Consider the following 21,000-nt stretch of genomic DNA (forward strand, 5'->3'; position numbering starts at 1 on the left):
AAAGTGGTGAACACAGCTGAACCCTGCCGAGTACTTTTACCTTGTAATTTTTACGCCTCTGTTGATGGCAGTAACATGCACAATAGATGCTCCACAAAGTCATTACTGGCACAGGAGTTATGGTGGTGAAAGGTCTACCACTAACTTTATTCATTTAGTATTTAAATACGTTCTGATTAATGTTCTTAATTTCAGAGTGAACACATAGGGTTAGGCTACAATGTCTCCGTAATAGGCTACCGTTATAATACATGATAGCAAAATGGAGGCTGAGGATATTACAAACAACTTTGCCATGGGGGATGCATAGCTCGAATGGGAAAGTTAGATGTGTTGGAAGTATTTTGACTTGTTTGTTAAAGCAATGGAACATGTCAAGTGCAGAGGATGAAGGTCTTTCTAGGACAGCAAGGCGACAGGTCACGTATAGGCTACTTAGGCCATATGGTATTGTAACATTCGTTTTTGAATTATTCTAGGCACAATTTGTTAATGTGTTCTAGTTGTTAGCGTGTAGTTGTTCTGACTCCATTCCTCCAACTCAAAATGTTTTAATGGATAACATTTGACTTTTGTTTTTATACAAACTTTTGTTAAATTCAAGATTACAAGATGGATGTTTTATATAAGTTTTGTCTTCTACCGTGGCAATACGCATTTGTGATTATATGATTTCAAGTTTGTACTGACTCCCTTTATAACACCAGGCCATGTGATGTGTATGAATATTTAATGTGATTACGTCCTTGCAACGTGTCCACACCTCTGTCTCACAGTCTCTGTACAGCCAACCAGGTGGAAGAAGCCTTTAAGAGGGTGGCAGCGTGAGATGGGCTCAGTTCTGAACCCCTGAAACCACCCTTGACATTATCCTGGCCTCACTGTGGACACTATCAGTAGGAAATACTGCAGTAGGGGAATAGATGTTTGACTGAAGGCTGTATGTGTGTATTTGCATGCATTTGCATGCATTTGCATCCCTCATTTCAGCTAATTGTTTCAATGGAGAAATTAATCTTGTTGGATGTTTTTACACTATTCTGGCCCCACAGCTACTAATAAAATGCATTGTTTGGAGCCAGCAGACAAGCCGTGGGTATGAACAAATGTAATAATTAGGAATATCATTGATACCATTGAGCCATTGATATGTCTTAATTGGGAAATGGAAATGAGAAAGAAAAAGAAGCTCCAGAGTTTAAGTAGCCTGACAACGCACGGGTGGTCCAGAAAGACTGTAGAATAAATAGAAAATTGTCTAAAGATAGAAGAATAGGTTGTTTGAGTAGCCTATGCAGAAGTAAAACATTCCAATTATGGTAGATCTATTGGACTTATGCAATTAGATATATATCCAAGGACAGATCTACATTCTATGAAGCCCCTGGGCACGAGTGTGTTTGGAGGCCCCCCACCCCCCAAAGTTATGAAACGTTTGCACACACAAAGTCCCCCCCCATGTAATACCACTCCTTGTCCCCTTAGATTTTCACATTACTTATGGAACATTTTGGAAATTACTGGGACTTTCTTCCCGTAATATCACCTCACTTGCTTCATTTTCTTTTTTGCCTTTCTTTTTGTAATAATAATTGTACAAATATATGCAAAATATTATTGATTATTAATTTTGGCTCACATTCATGGAAATATGTGATATAAATATGCTGTATATAATATATAACATTAAATACATAATATTAAATAGATCTAATATTTAGCACACACTGGTAGTTGGTGGCCCTGGTACTGGTGGTGATGGGACCAAGGGGCCCCTGTATATGTTGTGGAGGGACCCTGGTTTATGTTGTAGAGGAGGGGCCTTAGTATAGTTTGTGGAGGTGTGTCCTGGTAAGAGTTGAGGTGGAGTCAGTGGGCCTTGGTCTGATATGAGTCCCCATATTGCAGCGCTATCAATCTATCTATATACATTTTGCATTCAAAGTTGATTGTCCCAGGGGCCTCAGGGTGCCTTGTAGCCCAATGGTGAGTGGTCCTTGGGCCCATGCCCCATTTGCCCTGTCCATAATACGGCCCTGGATGTACAGTGAGGAAAACAATTATTTGATCCCCTGCTGATTTTGTAAGTTTGCCCATTGACTAAGAATTTATCAGTCTATAATTTTAATGGTAGGTTTATTTGAACAGTGAGAGACAGAATAACAACAAAATAATCCAGAAAAACACATGTAAAAAAAAATTAGAAATTGATTTGCATTTTAATGAATTAAATAAGTATTTGACTCCCTCTCAATCAGAAATATTTCTGGCTCCCAGGTGTCTTTTATACAGGTAACGAGCTGAGATTAGGAGCACACTCTTAAAGGGAGTGCTCCTAATCTCAGTTTGTTACCTGTATAAAAGACAACTGTCCACAGAAGCAATCAATCAATCAGATTCCAAACTCTCCACCATGGCGAAGACCAAAGAGCTGTCCAAGGATGTCAGGGACAAGATTGTAGACCTACACAAGGCTGGAATCGGCTACAAGACCATCGCCAAGCAGCTTGGTGAGAAGGTGACAACAGTTGTGGTGCGATTATTTGCAAATGGAAGAAACACAAAATAACTCTCTCCCTCGGTCTAGGGCTCCATGCAAGATCTCCATGCAATGATCATGAGAATGGTGAGGAATCAGCCCAGAACTACACGGGAGGATCTTGTCAATGATCTCAAGGCAGCTGGGACCATAGTCACCAAGAAAACAATTGGTAACACACTACGCTGTGAAGGACTGAAATGCTGCACCGCACGCAAGGTCCCCCTGCTCAAGAAAGTACATGTACAGGCCCATCTGAAGTTTGCCAGTGAACATCTGAATGATTCAGGGGAGAACTGGGTGAAAGTGTTGTGGTCAGATGAGACCAAAATCAAGCTCATTGGTATCAACTCAACTTGCCGTGTTTGGAGGAGGAGGAATTCTGCCTATGACCCCAAGAACACCATCCCCACTGCCAAACATGGAGGTGAAAACATTATGCTTTGGGGGGTGTTTTTCTGCTAAGGAGACAGGACAACTTCACCACATTAAAGGGACGATGGACGGGGCCATGTACCATCAAATCTTGGGTGAGAACCTCCTTCCCTCAGCCAGGGCATTGAAAATGGGTCGTGGATGGGTATTCCAGCATGATAATGACCCAAAACACACGGCCAAGGCAACAAAGGAGTGGCTCAAGAAGAAGCACATTAAGGTCCTGGAGTGGCCTAACTAGTCTCCAGCCCATAATCCCATAAAAAATCTGTGGAGGGAGCTGAAGGTTTGAGCTGCCAAACGTCAGCCTCAAAACCTTAATGACTTGGAGAAGATCTGCAAAGAGGAGTGGGACAAAATCCTTCTGGGATGTGTGCAAACCTGGTGGCCAACTACAAGAAACATCTGACCTCTGTGATTGTGTTTTTCCACCAAGTACTAAGTCATGTTTTGCAGAGGGGTCGAATACTTATTTCACTCATTAAAATGCAAATCAATTTATAACATTTTTGACATGCGCTTTTCTGGATCTTTTTATTGTTATTCTGTCTCTCACTATTCAAGTAAGCCTACCATTAAAATTATAGATTGATCATTTCTTTGTCAGTGGGCAAACATACAAAATCAGCAGAGGATCAAATAAAAAAAAATCTCACTATCTATAGCTTACAGCAGAGGTCTCAAAAAAAACAACTAATTATTTGACCTACGCCTTTGTGAGTGTCTTGAGCATATTTACTGATGGTGCACTTCTTTGTCAGGTACTCTGCTGTGCATGTTCCTGAAACAAACCCACTATGCCAATTGCATACCTGTCTCCCTAGGCTTTCCTCCTAATACCCTGATTAAAAAATACATTAATAAATACATTTAAAAAAAGTTACCTAAAAACTATTTTTGTTTAACATGTTTATTATTCATAGCCAACTCAACACAAGAAGTGTTACGGTTATGCAGACATTCTCAGTGTGAAAGTTCAAACCAGACAGTTACAGCAGTGACATCGTGTGGTTAAAGAAAAACAGGTGAATTCATGATGATAATGATGTGTTTATATGTGTGTATGTGTGTGCGTGTTTATATGTCGACGCACCTGAGATAACAGAGGTGTTAAAAGCGATGAGTCCATTGCGTTTTACACACTGCTACCATGTCAGGGGAAGGCAATGTTGTGAATTGAAAACTCGGATGGTTGGGCGGGAAGACGACGTTGCAACCCTTCACAACTCTTTCAGTAACTTGTGCTTTTGGTTGTATTGATTGACAGCATTTGAATGGGCGGGACAAGAGGAAAACATGATCCAATTGGAGAACGAGTTTCATCATGTGATCCCTCCCTACATGTCGATTGGTTCAATTTGCTTTATACTCAGGTTTTGTTTTGCGTAATATACGTTTTCAGGAGCTAGGAACACTCATTCTAAAATATTCCAACAAGCTATTCTTTCACACACTTGTATGGATGACCCCAATTTAAAGGTGAGTCGAAAGTACTAACATTAGCTAACATTACGAAATAGCTTGCAATAAACCAGTATGACTGTGGCCATAGGATTAGCTAGCTAACTTGTCTAACAAAGCTAGTTTTGTGTCAAGGTCTTGTCCTCTACTCCAAATTATATTCAAAAAATAATAATCTAGTGTAGTTAGTATGAATGATCACATCTACTTAAAGAAAGTAAAATGAAAGGAAGTGATGATCATCAATGACAACTAACATGCGCATGCTCTACATTTGAGTGATCAGGAGGAGGGACTGTTAAACTGAAGCTAGTTAAATCAACATACAGTAACATAGCTTACAGATACGTCATGACACTTTATAGAGTCATTCTCTGTCTAGATTGAGAAAAGGCAACATGTACCACACAATAAATATCACACATGATTAATCAGTGGAAAGTGCCGGTTTACACTAACACTGCCTTACAAACAGCCGCAGACCAGACAGGGTGCCCATGCTGACACCTGTCCACTGCCGAAACCGCTTACAATGGGCACGTGAGCATCAGAACTGGACCACGGAGCCATGGAAGAAGGTGGCCTGGTCTAATAAATCAGGTTTTCTTTTACATCACATGGATGGCCGGGTGCGTGTGTGTCGATTTACCCGGAGAACACATGGCACCAGGATGCACTATGGGAAGAAGGCAAGCCGGCGGAGGCAGTGTGATACTTTTGGCAATGTTCTGCTAAGACACCTTGGGTCCTGCCATTCATGTGGATGTTACTTTGAAACGTACCACCTACCTGAGCATTGTTGCAGACCATGTGCACTCTTTCATGGCAACGGTATTCCCTGATGGCACTGGCCTCTTTCAGCAGTAGAATGCGCCCTGCCACAAAGAAAAAATGGTTCAGGAATGGTATGAGGAAGACAAGGTATTGACTTGGCCTCCAAATTCCCCAAATCTCAATCCAATCGAGTATCTGTGGGATGTGCTGAACAATCAGGTCCAATCCATGAAGTCCCCACCTTGCAACTTACAGGACATAATGGATCTGCTGCTAATGTTTTGGTGCCAGATACCACAGCACACCTTCAGAGTTCTAGTTGAGTCCATGCCTTGATGGTATGGCATGTAGGGAGGGGTTATATTTTTTGTCCACTTGAGGGTTGTGTGTATGTGGGGAGCGGGCTATAGTCAATTTGGTTTCAGGGCATGTTAATGAGGCTAACTGCTGTAGGACAGAGACTGTTCTTGTGGCGAGAGGTTTTGGTCCTGATTGACCTCAACCTTATGCCAGAAGGTAGAGCTCTGAATAGTCCATTCCATTTTGAGGGTGAGAGGGATCAGCCCCAATAATTGCCGCTTGCCACCGCGTCCTGGAGGTGTGTAGGTGGTGTAGAGACGGCAGATTGCAGCCAATCACCCTTTCTACAAAGCGGAAGATGCGTTGCAGCCTGCCCTTGTCCTTGGCAATAGACAAAATTAAAGACTAACTATGATAAACAAGATTATTAATTTGAAGTTTATTGATTGGTGTTTTTCTCACTACTGTCCAATTTCTGTAGGCCTAAAGCACGTTGTAAGCCTTGTTGTAAGTGCTTAAGTGCTAGCAAAACCTATTGCGGTGTTGCGCACTGCAATCAAGCAAATTAATGCCTGAACATAGATTTTGCGCATCGTCACGTTGCCTGTGCGCTTAACTCCGTTTGCTGGAGGTGTGACAGCGCGAATATAACGTTAGCCTTACCTAATGAGTCATTACAAAACTTAGGGAATGTATTGTATCTGGCCGTGTTATTCATGAAAGGGACGTCTATAATATATTAGCCTATACTGTATTTTCACGTGATCTCTGCATATTCGGTGGGGTGATGCTCACGAAGATGGAACTTCAGGTTCGAAGCAGCGAGGTAAAGTTAGTTTTATAATGGACATTCAGTGGACATTCATATTTGCCCGTCAAAACCAACAAATTTAGGACAACGAAAAGTGTGCCATGACAACAAAAGTGGTATATTCGGACTCGGGGGAGGATGGGCTACTATCTACGGATTTTTAATAATATTTCTGTTGACAACAGGTCCCTTTGAATTTTATCGGCATTTCTTTGACCAGTCATATATTTTTCTATGGTCAACTTATTAGCGTTAGCCTTACTTTTCACACTCCTTAATTTCACTACCCAGCCAGCAAGGGGCATCTTGCTTTGCAGTCTTTCTGCTGGTGTTGCACTCTCTCCATTGGCTTAATGGCATCTGAGACATCTGGGGCCTTACCGTTAAAGTGATCCTGGATAGCTGGGCTTGCAGTCAGGAACACCTTTCTGAAGTGCTGATCGTAATGCTCTATGTCTATGCTGCTGATGCAGTTTGGAGAGGAAGCTTCCTTGGCTCTTTAGCCATAAAACAATAAATAAAAACATTCACATTTGGTACATGGAAAAAAAGTAGGCACATAAGATCCAAGTACGAAAAATCCACATTAAACCAACATAAGTTTAGCCGCATTCCTGGCTAGACAGCTTGTCAGGAAAATTAGGTGTAGGGCTTTTTTATTTGATTAATTAATGTTGAAGAGTGGGCAGAGTTGCGTAAACATCAGCCTTTAAAGAAGCAGCGCCTGCCAGTCTCATTCCAGGGCACCCATTTCACTTGTTCTTCATCCATTCATGCATGTCACTAATTCTATGACGAGGCATTTGGCTGCCTTAAGAGTGTCATAGTTACTCTCGCCGTTTACCCGTACTTCATTGAATTTCTTCACTTTGATATTTAGAGCACTGGGAAGAAATCAGGCTTTGTAAATGTTCCCCATGACCAGAGAACAGCCTACATTGTGTTGCCTATATAGGGGACAGAGCCAGACCATTATCCTGCCACCTGTAGCCAGGCGAGGGTTGTCCTATGTGGGGAAAGTGCACGTGGCCACCCCGCTGGGGACTCCAGTCACTGCACGTCCTTCCTCCTCAAGAACACTGATGGACAATCCATGTTTTAACATTAAATGTCGCCCTGAGTAACAAGTCACCATTTAAGCCTTCAGCAAAGCTCTTTTCTCCAGCCCAGGCCCGAGGTCCTTTCGTGGGGCTGCTGAGGTGTCATCATGGTGGGCTATGACCCAGGGTCACAGAGTGCTGCCCTAACCCCAGAGGATGCAGCCCTGGCTGGGTCGGCCTCAGGCATGGTGACCCGAGCCCTGATCAGCCCGTTCGATGTCATTAAGATCAGATTCCAGGTACAGTAAGCACCAGTGTGGGTCTCATCTGGGCCTTTACTTGCATAGGCTATGCATCTCATCTCTATTTGGGTGTCATCTTAGGGTCTTTACTTGCATGGGCTATGCATTTCATTTGTATTTGCTTTATCAGATGTTCTAGTTAAACCAGAGGTGCAAAAAACTACAACGTACCGTAACAGGTGAAGGGAGTGTCACTTACCGGTGATCAATGAAATAAAAAGGAAGACATTATCAATTGTGGTTGCAAGTTAGTTCCCTTAAACTGGTAATTTAGCTCTTAATTAGAAACTTCCCTGAACTGGTGATCACAGCCAAGTACTTTTACTTTGCCCTTTTTACACCTGAGGTAAACCTCTGTAAGTTTTCTGTATGTTTTAATTGCTAACTTTGCTTTCAATACGGAGATAAAAAATGTCAGTGCAAAAACAGCTATGCCTTAATTATGTTGTTTATGTGAATCCAGGGTTTTAGTGCCAAAGTTTCCACTGCTTTTTTTCCTGTATTCCTTAGACATGAGTCAGAGTGCCACATCCAAAACTGGAGTACTCCCGAGTAGGAGTTTCCTTACAGAAACATGCTAGAATACTCCAATGTTGCCCAAATGGATCTTGCTTGTGGTTTGCTCTGCCCATATCCTTTCCTAGGTTCTGTCCATTCAGTTTCCCTAGGCTTTCATTTGGAACGACCATTGTAGGCCATCTTGGTTTAGTTATAAACGTCTTTAGATCTAGTCAAGAATGTATGAAGCACAATGCATATTTCCTGACTGACACTACACACCCCTCTTGGTCTCTTCAGTTGCAGATAGAGCGCATGTCCTCCCAGCACCCAGAAGGGAAGTACTGGGGTATATTCCAGGCCTCACGCTGTATCCTCACGGAGGAGGGGTTATCTGCCTTCTGGAAGGGTCATGTCCCCGCCCAGCTCCTCTCTGTCTGCTTTGGGGCAGTGCAGGTTTGGAACATATGAACTGGGGCATCAGCACACCCTGTTGTGTCACAAAGTGTAGTCATTGTATGAGTTGATGTCTGGGAGTTTGATTTTAGTCTTAACTTTAAAAGTCTCATGTCTTTCTCCTAAATGCATATAGTATGTCTAGCTCGATTTTTCAAAGTAATGACACAAGCATCTCCCTTGGGCTGTAACAGTTAATTTATACGCAGCCCTTCCCGGTTAAAATGTACAGTGGATATAAAAAAATCTACACACCCCTGTTAAAATGCCCGGTTCTTGTGATGTAAAAGAATGAGACAAAGAAATCATTTCATAACTTTTTCTACCTTTAATGTGACCTATAACGTGAATACAATTCAACTGAAAAACTGAAATATTTGAAGGGGAAAAATAGAAAATAAAAACTCACAATAATCGGGGTTGCATAAGTGTGCACACCCTTAAACTAATACTTTGTTGAAGCACCTTTTAATTTTATTACAGCACTTTTTGGGTATGAGTCTATTAGCATGGCACATCTTGACGTGGCAATATTTGCCCACTCTTCTTTGCAAAAGCGCTCCAAATCTGTCGGATTGCGAGGACCTCTCCTGTGCACAGCCCTCTTCAGATCACCCCACAGATGTTCAGTTGGATTCAGGTCTGGGCTTTGGCTGGGCCATTCCAAAACGTTAATCTTCTGGTGAAGCCATGCTTTTGTGGATTTGGATGTGTGCTTTGGGTGAACTTCCTCTTCAGCTTTCTAAATTTGTGCCAAAATTGCCTGGTATTTGGAACTGTTCATAATTCCCTCCACACTGACTAAGGCCCTGGTTCCAGCTGAAGGAAAAACAGCCCAAAGGATGATGCAGCCACCACCATGCTTCACTGTGGGTATGGTGTTCTTTGGGTGATGTGCAGTGTTGTTTTTGCACCAAACATACCATTTGGAATTATGGCCAAAAGGTTCAGCCTTGGTTTCATCAGACCATAACACATTTTCCCACGTGCTTTTGGGGGACGTGATGTTTGTTTTTGCAAACTTCAGCCGGGCTTGGATGTTTTTCTTTGTAGGAAAAGGCTTCCATCTTGCCACCCTACCCCATAGCCCATTCATATGAAGAATACAGGAGATTGCTGTCACATGTAGCACACAGCCAGTACTTGCCAGAAATTCCTGCAGTTCCTTTAATGTTGCTGTAGGCCTCTTGGAAGCCTCCCTAACCAGTTTTCTTCTCATCTTTTCATAGATTTTGGAGGGAATTCCAGTTCTTGGTAATGTCTATGTTGTGCCATATATTTGTTAATTCTGAACACCGCCACATCCCCAGTTATGTGGGTGTGCACACTTATGCAACCAGGTTAAGGTTTTTATTTTTAATTATTCCCCCTCGAAGATTTCAGTTTGTTTTTCCTATCGAATTGTTCACATTATAGGTCACATTAAATCATGTCAGAACTTTTTGCCACTTTTATCTTTGTTTCATTCTTTTACATCACAAAAACGTGGCATTTTAACAGGGGTGAGTAGACTTTTTATATCCAGTGTAAGTTAAGAGTGCATTGGTTTGTGGGAGTCCAGCTGATCCATATCTATCATGAATCAATTCAAGCATTAAGAATTGCCAGTTCAGTGGTTTTTACTGATGTGCTTTCATTTTCTCCTAAAATGTATCTAATCTTTACTCATTTGATGCCAACTTTAATTCAGTAGCCTCTCAAACTAACAATGTATGGATTTGGCTAAATATATAGACTCCCTTTTCAGTTAAAATCAGACAGACAATTTTTGACACACTGTTATTGATATAATTTTTTCTTTCTAATATAACTAAATTACACAGAATCAGATTTAACACCAGTATGTTTCTGCGTAGTACTGGAGACCATGTGTCAAGGTTTCTATCAACTCCTGTATTAAAGGAGCTATGCATGTCCCTACATCTCTCACTTGCTAGTGTGTTGATAGATTATGCTAATATGATCACCACCTATTTTTTCATACTGTGGTCTCCTTAGTAAACTGTGTATAACCAGGCATTGTTGTGTGAAACTCTGTCCATCTATGCTTACTTACCTTTTAGTTTGCCAGCTTTGAGCTGTTGACCGAGGTGGTCCATAAAAGCACGCCGTATGACAGCCAGACAGCAGGGGTCCACTTCGTGTGTGGCGGTCTGGCTGCCTGCTCGGCCACGGTGGCCTGCCAGCCTCTGGACACACTGAGGACACGCTTCGCTGCTCAGGGAGAACCCAGGGTGAGAGAAACTGACCGTTATTATCCTCAACATAAACGCTGTCATTTCTGATATTCTTTTTATTTACTGTGGATAATGTAATTTTTTTGGCAAGCAGAGAAATGATTAAACCCAATCACTTTATTTTAACCAAGTAGTTGTTGACTTATTCATGGCTTATTAGTAATGAACTGTCTATAATATGCATGTAACTTTGTGTAAACCTGTAATGGGATACTGTTTCATCATTGTACTGCATGTTATACAGCTAACGACAGACGTCAATTGTTCTAGGTGTATCGGAGCCTGAGGCATGCCGTGTCTACCATGTACCATTCGGAGGGGGTTCTGGGGTTCTACCGGGGCCTGGCTCCCACAATGGTGGCAGTGTTCCCCTATGCAGGTCTGCAGTTCTTCTCCTACAAGGTCCTGAAGAACCTCATGGGACCACCACCTATGGACAGCTACGTTGGAGGTCAGTGGCCAGTGGACGGAGGGTGATGCCTTCTTATTGATACTGTTTAAAATACACACTGCTGTACTCCCAGCTGTCAATGAAACTAGAGTAGAACCTACGCATGGCTTGCACACAAAGGAATATTATTTCAAACTAGAGTAGAACCTACGCATGGCTTGCACACAAAGGAATATTATTTCAAACTAGAGTAGAACCTACGCATGGCTTGCACACAAAGGAATATTATTTTAAACTAGAGCCTGGATAGAAACCTGCAGGATGTCCAAGAATGCTGAAACACTACTGACCGACCTTGAAGGATGGATGCCTAGAAATGGCCTAAAAAATAGTTTCAAGTTGTTTCAAGTTTTCAAATATTGAGTTTGTCTTAATGTTGTCCCTATTCCTTCATATTATAGCAAACCTCAGAAGTTTGATATGTGGGAGCTGTGCTGGAGTTATCAGCAAGACAGTCACCTACCCCTTTGATCTAATCAAAAAGAGACTTCAGGTGGAAGGCTTCGAAGTAGCCAGAGCCCACTTTGGACAGGTACACCAGACATCCCTTTTACATGGTCTTATTCAGCAGTTGTTGTGTCTAAAAGCATTATTTAGAGGAGAACCAAGGCAAGGCTTCACTCGACTTAACATTGCGTTTCTGCTAAACCTGCTTAGGTGCGGAGGTATGCTGGCTTTGTAGACTGTGCATCACAGATCGCCAGAGAAGAAGGACTCCGGGGCTTCTTCAAAGGCCTCTCTCCCAGTCTAGTAAAGGCAGCACTATCCACAGGCTTCACCTTCTTCTGGTATGAGATCTTTCTTAATGCAATACAGAACCTGAAGGGGACTGGTGAGTAGGGGAGGACATCCAGTAGAAGTTCCCCCCCCCAAAAAACAAACCTCATCCAACTTCTTGTGGACACGCTACGTAAACAGACGTTGTACCATAAATCGGTCATGATCCAACTGTGTATATATGAGGATGAGCAGCATTCATACTGTTGCTTTGGACAAACCACTATTTCACACTAGCACTCTTCAATATCCAGAAGGTGAGCAGACATTCACCCCTTAACATGCCAAGAGAGTGGGGAGATTTTGGTTTTGCCTCTGGTCCTGTTCTGTTCTCTTGAATGGACGCAGGAGTTGATCTGTCATATAACCAATCCCGTAAGACATTAGTTCTGGGTTAACCAAGATTAAACCTCAACCAATATGGGGAAATGCTAAACTGATCAAGGGGTGTGTAAACAAGCAGAGGTATTGGAGAACGTGGCAGAATCACGCACATCTACATCAAGCAAGCCACATCCCTGACCCATGGGTGACCGTGTCAATATTACTGCTTTATATCTAGGGTGTAGCCTATATTTTGGGAAAATGTCTGGTGCGGTGATGCTTTGGACCTTACACATCATAAGGAATGATACTGTCTCCCCTCACCATTTGTCCAGTGTGTAAATGTGGCAGTCATGTAAATCTGCAGTGGTTTGTGGACCTTTTTCATGCACCAAAAACAGCCATATTACAGGGAGCTATTGTAACAATGTATTTTAACTACCTGCAGAGTTGCATTTTTTCTAACAGACAGTGTAAGGATCATGGTTATTACGGTGTTTTGTTTTCTAAATATGTTTCTGAATTTCAGAGTTCATTTTTGTTTTACTTTAGTTTCTGTAGGCACCATTTCCCAGGTAATAACAGAACATTGCTTCAACTCGAGACAATTTGAATCTTCACTGATATCGCTCATCCAATGTGTGGTCGACACTGCGTTGTTACCTCTCTGGTGTGGGGAAATGAGAAATCTGATGGAGGTTGAACAACACATGCGGTACCCTGTTTGAGGAGAGATGACCGAATAAGTCTTTTGTGGCTCCATCTGTCAACACAAGGCTGCATTAAGTCTCTTTCAGTAACCCATTTTTTGGTTACTGTATTGATTTCCAAAGCAATGAAGCCTTTTACCCTAGCATTGCCAGGAGTTCTACAGTTAGAATCAGGTAGCTTACATTTACTAGGTTCCGAAGTTTGAAAATTCCCATTAGCTTTTTGATCCAACAAATATTTTTAAACCTTCTGCTTTGGGCTGGATGTGATATATAATGTGTATGTAGAATCATTACCATACCTGAGTTAAAGTGAGTGGGTTTAATGACATGACATAATGCACCATTATCTCTGACATGCCACTTACAATCTCTGGCTGAATTTAATTATTTTATGTCTGTGTGGCTAAAAACATTTTTATATAATTTTTATTTTCCTAAAATAACCTTATCTGATTACCACTGTCTTGGATTATGTACTGACAAATGTACTTCTGTTTTGACTGCTGTATAAGGAACTTTTTGTTATAGAAATATTTCACAGCAATTTAGATGGTAACAATACTCTACATTGGTTAGTACATAAACTGTGTAGATTTTGAGCAACCAGGAAACATTTTCTATATTAGCCTTTTGCCATAACCACAAAATCAAACAGCGTTACAATTTTGACAATGAATCTGGGCTAGGGGAAAGATGTGAAAGAAATGCTTGATAGCAAACTCAAAGAAAGGACCATACCAAAGTTAATCTGATCACAGAATGCGTTTTGAAAAAGGGCAGTTGGATAAAAGTGCTTTGACGTTAATTTACATTTTAGGTTAAGCTGTTGTCCTGTTCAAATGTAAAGTTTGTTGCCTTCTGTGTATGTAATGTCTTGCAATGTTTTTCTCAGTTCTATGTGTTTGGTACTGTATTTGGGAATATTTATTGAAATGACCATTTATGCTGTTTTTGGTTTACTTTTCTTTGAGATACAATACTTCCATTTTCTATAAAACCTGTAACAGTTTGTTTTTCAATTTTTTTCTCAGCTCTCAGCAATAACATTTTGATGCAAATTTGTTAACCATACTCAGGCTAATATTTACCTACTGATTGCTCTAATATGGAAGAAGGATCTTGACTGTCAATGTAGGTTTTAAATGTTGCACCATTGCACACCCCCAGGGAAGGAATTGCAGGATTTTTTTGCTTTGTCTTTGTGCATGGGCAGAATTTCAAATCTGAAATTTCAACTGAAATGTACTAATAAAAATGTTCTATTACCCTGTTTTGAAAAGTAGGCTGGGGTTGCAGGCTGGCTATAATTTCAACCATGTACATGCCATATCGAACACTTTATTTAATATTAAAATATTTATTTGATGTACTCTGTTGGAAAAAGATGCTTTATTATGTATATGAATGTGGTTGGCTACTGGGGCACTGTAGAAATGGTGTCAGTTTAGTTAGTGGTGTGATTCTACATTTTGAAATAAAGGCTGCTGTACTTTTTTCTTTACTTGTTTTATAATTCAAATGAACTTGTCATTGGAAGGATATAGATTTTGACATTGAAATAGATTTCTTTCTGACATTGGTATATGACAGGGCTGTCCAAACCATAGACTGTATATAAAAGGTCCAAACAGTTCCACAGCGTGTCTGCAGGTTTTTTTTTCTTTCTATAAATTGGTTTCCAGTTCACACACAAACAACCAGGAGAGGGTAGAAACTAACCAGTTAGTAACCTAATTAGTCAATCAAGTACAAGGTGAGAGCGAAAACCTACAGACACTCGGCCCTCTGTGGAACTGTTTGGACACCCCTGGTATATGATCACAGTTGTTTTACTAATAAAAAATAACCTCAGACTTTATAGTCTTTTTCCTAGACACTTCTGCGAGTGCAGCAGCCTGGTGAAAAGGAAAAGGCAACAGAGACACTTTTGTAAATTTGTAAATTCTGCAATTAAGTATCAGGTCAGAAGTGTCATTATAGTCTTGTTCTGAGCCCCCTGTTGAACATGAATACAATTTTGAGGATACAAATGTAAAAAAGGTCATATTTGTTTTTTAGTAGTAACTATAATAAATATAATACAGAACTAACAAACACAAAAAAGACAAACTCGATTTTTGCATTTAAATACAAATGGTTGAGAGAATTATGTTTAATATTTAAAAAGGATTATGATCAAGTTTAGAAATATATGTCCTGAACAAAATGTTTTTGTCAAGTCGGTCTGACGATGCGACCAAATCATACTCCGTTTATCCATACTCCCTGCACAAAAGTAACGCGTGCGCAGAAAAAACTCAGGAAATTTAGAAATAGCAGCCTCTCAGCTGAGTTTGTGTACAATGTCATCTGTGCGTCAAACGACATTTTAGAAAAGTAAGTAACTCTTCATTACTTAGGCTGATTTTGAGGAAACACCTAATCAAATGAATCTAGGAGGTTATTTGCAAATTTTCGGACTCGAGAAATCGGCTTAACTCATCCTGGTATGCTAGCCAGTTAGTACTTTATTAGCAAGCTAGCTAGGAAACTGCAAAAAACGTTTCTAACGTACTTCACCTTGTTATTTGGCTAACTGGCGATTGACAAATGGTTAATAAAAACGTGCGATTACGTTACTTTCATATTGTAGTTGCTTGTGTGACGTAGTTAGCGCGCTAATAGTGTGATGATTTGTTGCACTCATTGCATGTATATGTTCAGCAGCTAACTAGGTTGAGCAAGTCTTTTGTTATATTTTTGTAAATGTAACTTTTAAGATAAATGTATGTTTTGGAAAGGCATCCTCTTACTAGTAACGAACTACCACTACCAGAACAAATAGTTATGTCGACGTGCTATGTGGGCATTGTAACAGGTCGGGGCTGTAGCATCTGGATAACCATTACCTTTCTATTTGACAGTATTAGAACTGTGAATGTTGGCTTAATCCCTCACGTCCCTATATGAAAGAGGCCCAAAGGGCAGCCAAATTGATGACAACACCGATTTAGACAGCTATTGTGTTGAGACATTGTTCTGTGGTTACGCTGGTTTTAATGAATTTAGCTGTCTTTGAAGCCCCGTTCTGTGAGTCTCACTAGCATGTACAGTAGAATTACAAATCATCATGCATTAGTACAAAATACGCATATACCAACTTTAAATGAATGGTGATTACACTATTATGTTGTGGGGTTATTTTTCTGCCACAGGTCCAGGAGCCTCTGGTAGGGTCAGCAACAGCATAATGCACTTTAGCCATTAAACATTCCATTGAACATGCATCAGAATATTGCTCAGAATTGTATTTTATACAGTAGTTGTTGTTCAACTTTATTTACTATGTACCAACTTTCTCATCACTATCCGGTTTATGTCAATATTATCAGACTTTCACACATTCAGAAGTCTCACATATACAATTATAATGAGGTATTTTCTTAATAAATGTACAGGGGTCTCATTTTAACAGAGAACTCTGTCATTCTTAGAGTGTTTTCTTCTCTCAAGGTAGTTGGATGCCTACTTCAAAGATGGATAATCCTAACGAGGACTACAAGATCCAGTCATTCGACTTGGAGACCCAGAAACTGCTGAAAACGGCCCTGAAAGGTCAGTCTCTCATTTAGTGTTTGCCTTTGAAAAGGTATATAATATTCTGTGTGAAGGAATCATTGTAGTCAGAACAGAAATAAAAAACAAGCATCTCTTTTTGGAAAAGCTCAGATGTGCCTACCTCCCCATTTTGGGAAGTTTTGATCTGTTTCGTGCCTATTGAATGTGACCCAGCTGAAGGTGTAAGTGTGGCTGTCTTTGGATTAGTCGTCTCTATGCCCTCAGAGCCCAGCGCGGTGGACCTGGAGAAGGTGTCCAATGTCATTGTTGACCAGTCTCTGAAGGACCCGGTCTTTAGCAAAGAGGCAGGACGTATTTGCTACACTATCGTTCAGGTATGGTAATAATCATTAGCTGTTTGCTTGTCTGACTGTTAGTAATGTTTTTAACAGAGTATTTATGACGTTTCAACTTATTGTGGTCAACTTATTAATAACATTAGAGTGTAAAGTACAGCTGGAGATTAACTGTAAATGAAAGTCCAGTTAGCTCTTTTCCAAAGCTTTTGTTTGACTTAAGGGCAATGATCTAAGATCGGTGGACATAAACCAAATCCCATTCCTTTTTTTAACAGTAATGATGAGTGGTTGGCTGCTCACCAGGGAACAGGGGTGACATTACAGATAAACTATAAGAGCCACAGATGCCTTTGGACTGGATGGCGGTGTGTGACCAATAGGCTGTGACCTTGCTCTCTCCCACCACCTGCAGGCAGAGGCTAAACACAACGGTAATGTTTTCCGGCGGAACCTGCTCAACCGTTTGCAGTTGGAGTTCAAGGCCCGAGAGGAAACGCGGCTTCGCTCGCGGCAGGAGTGGGTTTGCTTCGTGACCTTCATCTGCAACATCTTTGACTACCTCAAGGTGAGAGACAAAGCCCCCCCCCCCGCTGTGTCGAACGGAGGCATACCCTGTCAGTAAATCGCCCTGTCCCAGTTTCCCCATCATAGGGGTTGAAAAGGGCTGCTGCTCTCCTTCCAATCCCCAGGTTAACAGCATGCCCATGGTGGCCCTGGTGCACCCGGTGTTTGACTGCCTGTTCCGACTGGCTCAGCCCGACTCGTTGAACAACGAAGAGGAGGTGGGAGATGGAACGTAAACCTACATTAATCCAAGAGTAATTTAATGCTGAGTATGTGCCGTCGTGGTTGGCGACACGCGTCCCCTCTGAAAGGGTTGAATGGTCTTTTCTCAGGTGGACTGTCTGGTGCTGCAGCTGCACCGCATCGGCGACCAGCTGGAGAAGATGAACAGCCAGCGGATGGACGAGCTCTTCTACCTGCTGCGGGACGGCTTCCTGCTGCAAGAAGGCCTGAGCTCCATGGCCCGTCTGCTGTTACTGGAGATCCTGGAGTTCAGAGCTGGGGCCTGGACGCTGAGCGATACAGCCCAGAAGTACTACTACAGTGAAGTCAATGACTAGACTGAGTCCAGGCTGGGCTGTTGGTCACGGGGCGTGCCGTTCAATAGGCTCACAGAACAGTTGATTACAGAAAATACCTCGTATTGGCCATGCTTAGGTTTGGGTCTCCGGTTTTGTGTTTACTGAATGTCTCTTGGATGATAGGATCGGCAGAGGCTGTGTAGTGGATGATTACAGAAAATACCATGTTTCAAGGTTTTCCATTGAGTCGCCACTCTCCAGTGTAGTTGGCAGCAGGGATGTGTAGCAAGATAGTTGGTTTAACATTGTGTTTGTAAGTTGAATTGCAAGTTGTTTTAGAAAGGTTTTTGTTGCTATTGGGTTGCAGATTTGATATTGTAATGGCCAGTAGCTGAAAGACTGCGGGTGTGGACCCCCTAAGTGACAAGGGGAAAATATTTAGTTGCGCCGCTGAGCAGATCACTTAACCTGTAGTTGACTCCTGTAGTTTACTCTGGATGAGCATGTCTGCTGATTCAGTAGTGCTCAACTTGTCCACTAATTATCGAGCCCTTGACTACTTTAAATAGGTGAGCTAGTTCAGAGCTTCAACATGTTGTGGTTGCTGGGGGTCCCCAGGACAGGTTTGAGAACCAGTGCTACTTTACTGAAATGTAAAAAATACACAAGTGTGTTTTGAATTTGGTTGGTATGAAGCAAACAGAATTTCACAAGATTTTGTTTTGATTTTGCATTTTTCCTTCAGTCAAATTATTTGTTGTTTCCACATTCCAATGTTATGAGAAATGTAATTATTTTACAAAGTTATTTCAGATATATACATTCCGGTCACTCAGGCTTACGTTTTCTTAGGTATTCTGCCTGTGGTAACAGAAACTGTTTAGGTTGATATTTTCTACCTATCTCTACAAAGAATCTTAAGTTGTGCAATACTTTTGGAGAGCTTAGCAGTCGATTTGGACTGGCAAATCAATGTACCAATTCAATTCTGTTCCACATACTTTCCAGTCAACCTTTGTTTTAAAAGCCCATATATTTTGAGCATTATCATTTTTCCCTTCTTGAGGGTCGTTTGACTAAATCTAATGCAACAATTTTATAGAATGTATGTCCCAATACAATATAGGTCTACATTGCTGCAGTGATATTTCACTATCACTAAAGTAATTTTTTTTATTGAGTGACAATTTTCTATTATTGGGATTTGGGACCAAGATTAACGTTAAAGTAATTGGTTTTTCATTACATTAGCAATTTTTTAGGGGATGAATTTAACTAGAATTTAAGGAGTACCAGAATTGTGAATGCTCGAAGTTCTTATCTGAAATATTTGTTTTTCAACATGTTGTGCCAATATGGATGGCAATATTCTCAAAGCTCTGCGTTATTGTTTTTTGCACAAATTTAATATGAACCTATCATTTTGCTGAAGGTATTTGTATTCTTAAGAAGTTCCTCTTGAAAGGATATAATCCACACATTGGTGCTACAAAATGAATGCTGTGCTTTTGCTTTCAGCTAGGGCAAACTCTACACCTCAATACAGCCCTTAATTATGTTTTTAAGCCGAGAACGAGTGCATTCATTTAGTGACCATGTCTTCTGCTGTTCACTGCTGTTGTTGATGTTACTTGTTTGCAGTAGTGAATTTAATGAGGTCTTGTTTGGATTCATTGTTTGATATATTTTTTCGGAATGTAAGACCGGAGGGTGTGTCGAAGTGGAAGTGGGACAAATTCAGTCTTGTGTGTGTTCGTTCCAGAGGAAGCAGCTTTGGCTACCTACTTGGATTTATGATTCATTCCACCAGCACTACACTTTTACCAGGTGACTTCTAATTAAGTGTTCATACAAATGGAGAAGTCACTGATTTAACATGTTTGGATTTGGTGAAAGCCAAGGTGATTCACAAAGGGTTTATAGTTAGGCAAGCATGACCCACAACAGGACCTTTGAATTGAACAATTGAAGAACAAAGAACAGCTGCATAGAACATATTTTTCCTTAAAAATATGATTACACATGTTTATTTGTAGGCTATTTTAGCAACCTATGTTGGCCCTTGTGAGATGTTTTATACCAGAATATTGGTAGGTACAGTAACAATGTACTGCTGGTTGTATACTAGATTGAAATAAGTAGGTACAGTGCACTTACTGCCAATCATTGGAATGTTACTGACAGCCTGGCACTCACGTTCACTGCCTGGCGCGCTGCCCATTTCACATCAAAACCAAAATCTTTGATAACTAAACTTTCAGACACCGATGGACCAATGAGTGAAAACAATAAACTACAATAAACTCAGTCACTCACTAGTTCAGAGAATTATAGTGCCATGGTGTTAAAAAAAACAAAAAACAATATGCAATGATCATTGCTACATGAAGATTAAGCATTTCCAGTAATTCAGCACTGACCTTTTTGTCACATTTGGTGAGGGCAGTACTCACTATTTGCCTACTAGTGATTTGGTTAAAATGCCTTAGTTTTACACAGAATAACCAAGTAGGTTTGAGCATTTTCTACATTTAACTACTGTAGTAGAAGTTCAACATTTATTGCACTAAGAGAGTGCTGTGTATTTATATTTTTCTATAAATATTCCATTCACTAGTGAGGTATGACTATTGAAATATTTGAAGTACATCGCTCACTTATTTTTCAACTGTTGTACATTAACTGCAGATGGAAATTGACAAATAAAATTGACTTTGAAACAAATGTGTTCAGTTATATAATAGGATGACTTACTGTTGATGATAATAAACCCATAACATAAATACAGTATGTGATCACATTTGAAACAGTTTCACTACTCTTTATTTAACTACACCGTTAGCAGCAGTAGTTGCATTTACTGTAATAGTACTCACGTTCCATATTTTCGGATAGACACCT

At 40.7% G+C, this 21,000-nt stretch overlaps 2 protein-coding genes across 4 annotated transcripts; both read left to right on the forward strand.

Moving 5' to 3' along the window:
* The first annotated feature begins 4,344 nt into the window (after positions 1-4,344).
* Positions 4,345-14,615, forward strand: slc25a19 (solute carrier family 25 member 19). Its single transcript, XM_010874422.3, has 7 exons — positions 4,345-4,453; positions 7,486-7,659; positions 8,461-8,616; positions 10,680-10,850; positions 11,124-11,304; positions 11,706-11,836; positions 11,962-14,615. Exons 2-7 carry the CDS (start codon positions 7,528-7,530, stop codon positions 12,142-12,144), a joined length of 954 nt encoding a protein of 317 aa, XP_010872724.1. The 5' UTR covers positions 4,345-4,453; positions 7,486-7,527; the 3' UTR covers positions 12,145-14,615.
* A 771-nt stretch (positions 14,616-15,386) lies between these two features.
* mif4gdb (MIF4G domain containing b) lies at positions 15,387-20,906 on the forward strand. 3 transcript variants are annotated; one of them, XM_010874423.4, is made up of 6 exons: positions 15,387-15,494; positions 16,611-16,712; positions 16,923-17,050; positions 17,427-17,579; positions 17,704-17,796; positions 17,911-20,906. In XM_010874423.4, the coding sequence occupies exons 2-6, from the start codon at positions 16,619-16,621 to the stop codon at positions 18,136-18,138; spliced, it is 696 nt and encodes a 231-aa protein (XP_010872725.1). In that variant the 5' UTR covers positions 15,387-15,494; positions 16,611-16,618; the 3' UTR covers positions 18,139-20,906. The 3 variants fall into 3 exon arrangements, with proteins under 3 accessions (XP_010872725.1, XP_010872727.1, XP_010872726.1); XM_010874425.4 differs by having other exon boundaries at positions 16,941-17,050; XM_010874424.4 differs by having other exon boundaries at positions 15,389-15,494; positions 16,592-16,712.
* The last annotated feature ends 94 nt before the right edge of the window (positions 20,907-21,000 follow it).

This window comes from Esox lucius, chromosome 11 (genome assembly GCF_011004845.1).
Source record: "Esox lucius isolate fEsoLuc1 chromosome 11, fEsoLuc1.pri, whole genome shotgun sequence".
Classification (NCBI taxonomy): domain Eukaryota; kingdom Metazoa; phylum Chordata; class Actinopteri; order Esociformes; family Esocidae; genus Esox; species Esox lucius.

Coding starts and splice junctions, on each gene's coding strand:
- slc25a19 (XM_010874422.3), top strand. CDS start 7,528: ATGGTGGGCTATGACCCAGGGTCACAGAGTGCTGCCCTAACCCCAGAG. Junction 11,305..11,705: donor TATGGACAGCTACGTTGGAG/GTCAGTGGCCAG, acceptor TTCATATTATAG/CAAACCTCAGAAGTTTGATA. Junction 11,837..11,961: donor CCAGAGCCCACTTTGGACAG/GTACACCAGACA, acceptor AAACCTGCTTAG/GTGCGGAGGTATGCTGGCTT.
- mif4gdb (XM_010874423.4), top strand. CDS start 16,619: ATGCCTACTTCAAAGATGGATAATCCTAACGAGGACTACAAGATCCAG. Junction 16,713..16,922: donor GCTGAAAACGGCCCTGAAAG/GTCAGTCTCTCA, acceptor TCTTTGGATTAG/TCGTCTCTATGCCCTCAGAG. Junction 17,797..17,910: donor CGTTGAACAACGAAGAGGAG/GTGGGAGATGGA, acceptor GTCTTTTCTCAG/GTGGACTGTCTGGTGCTGCA.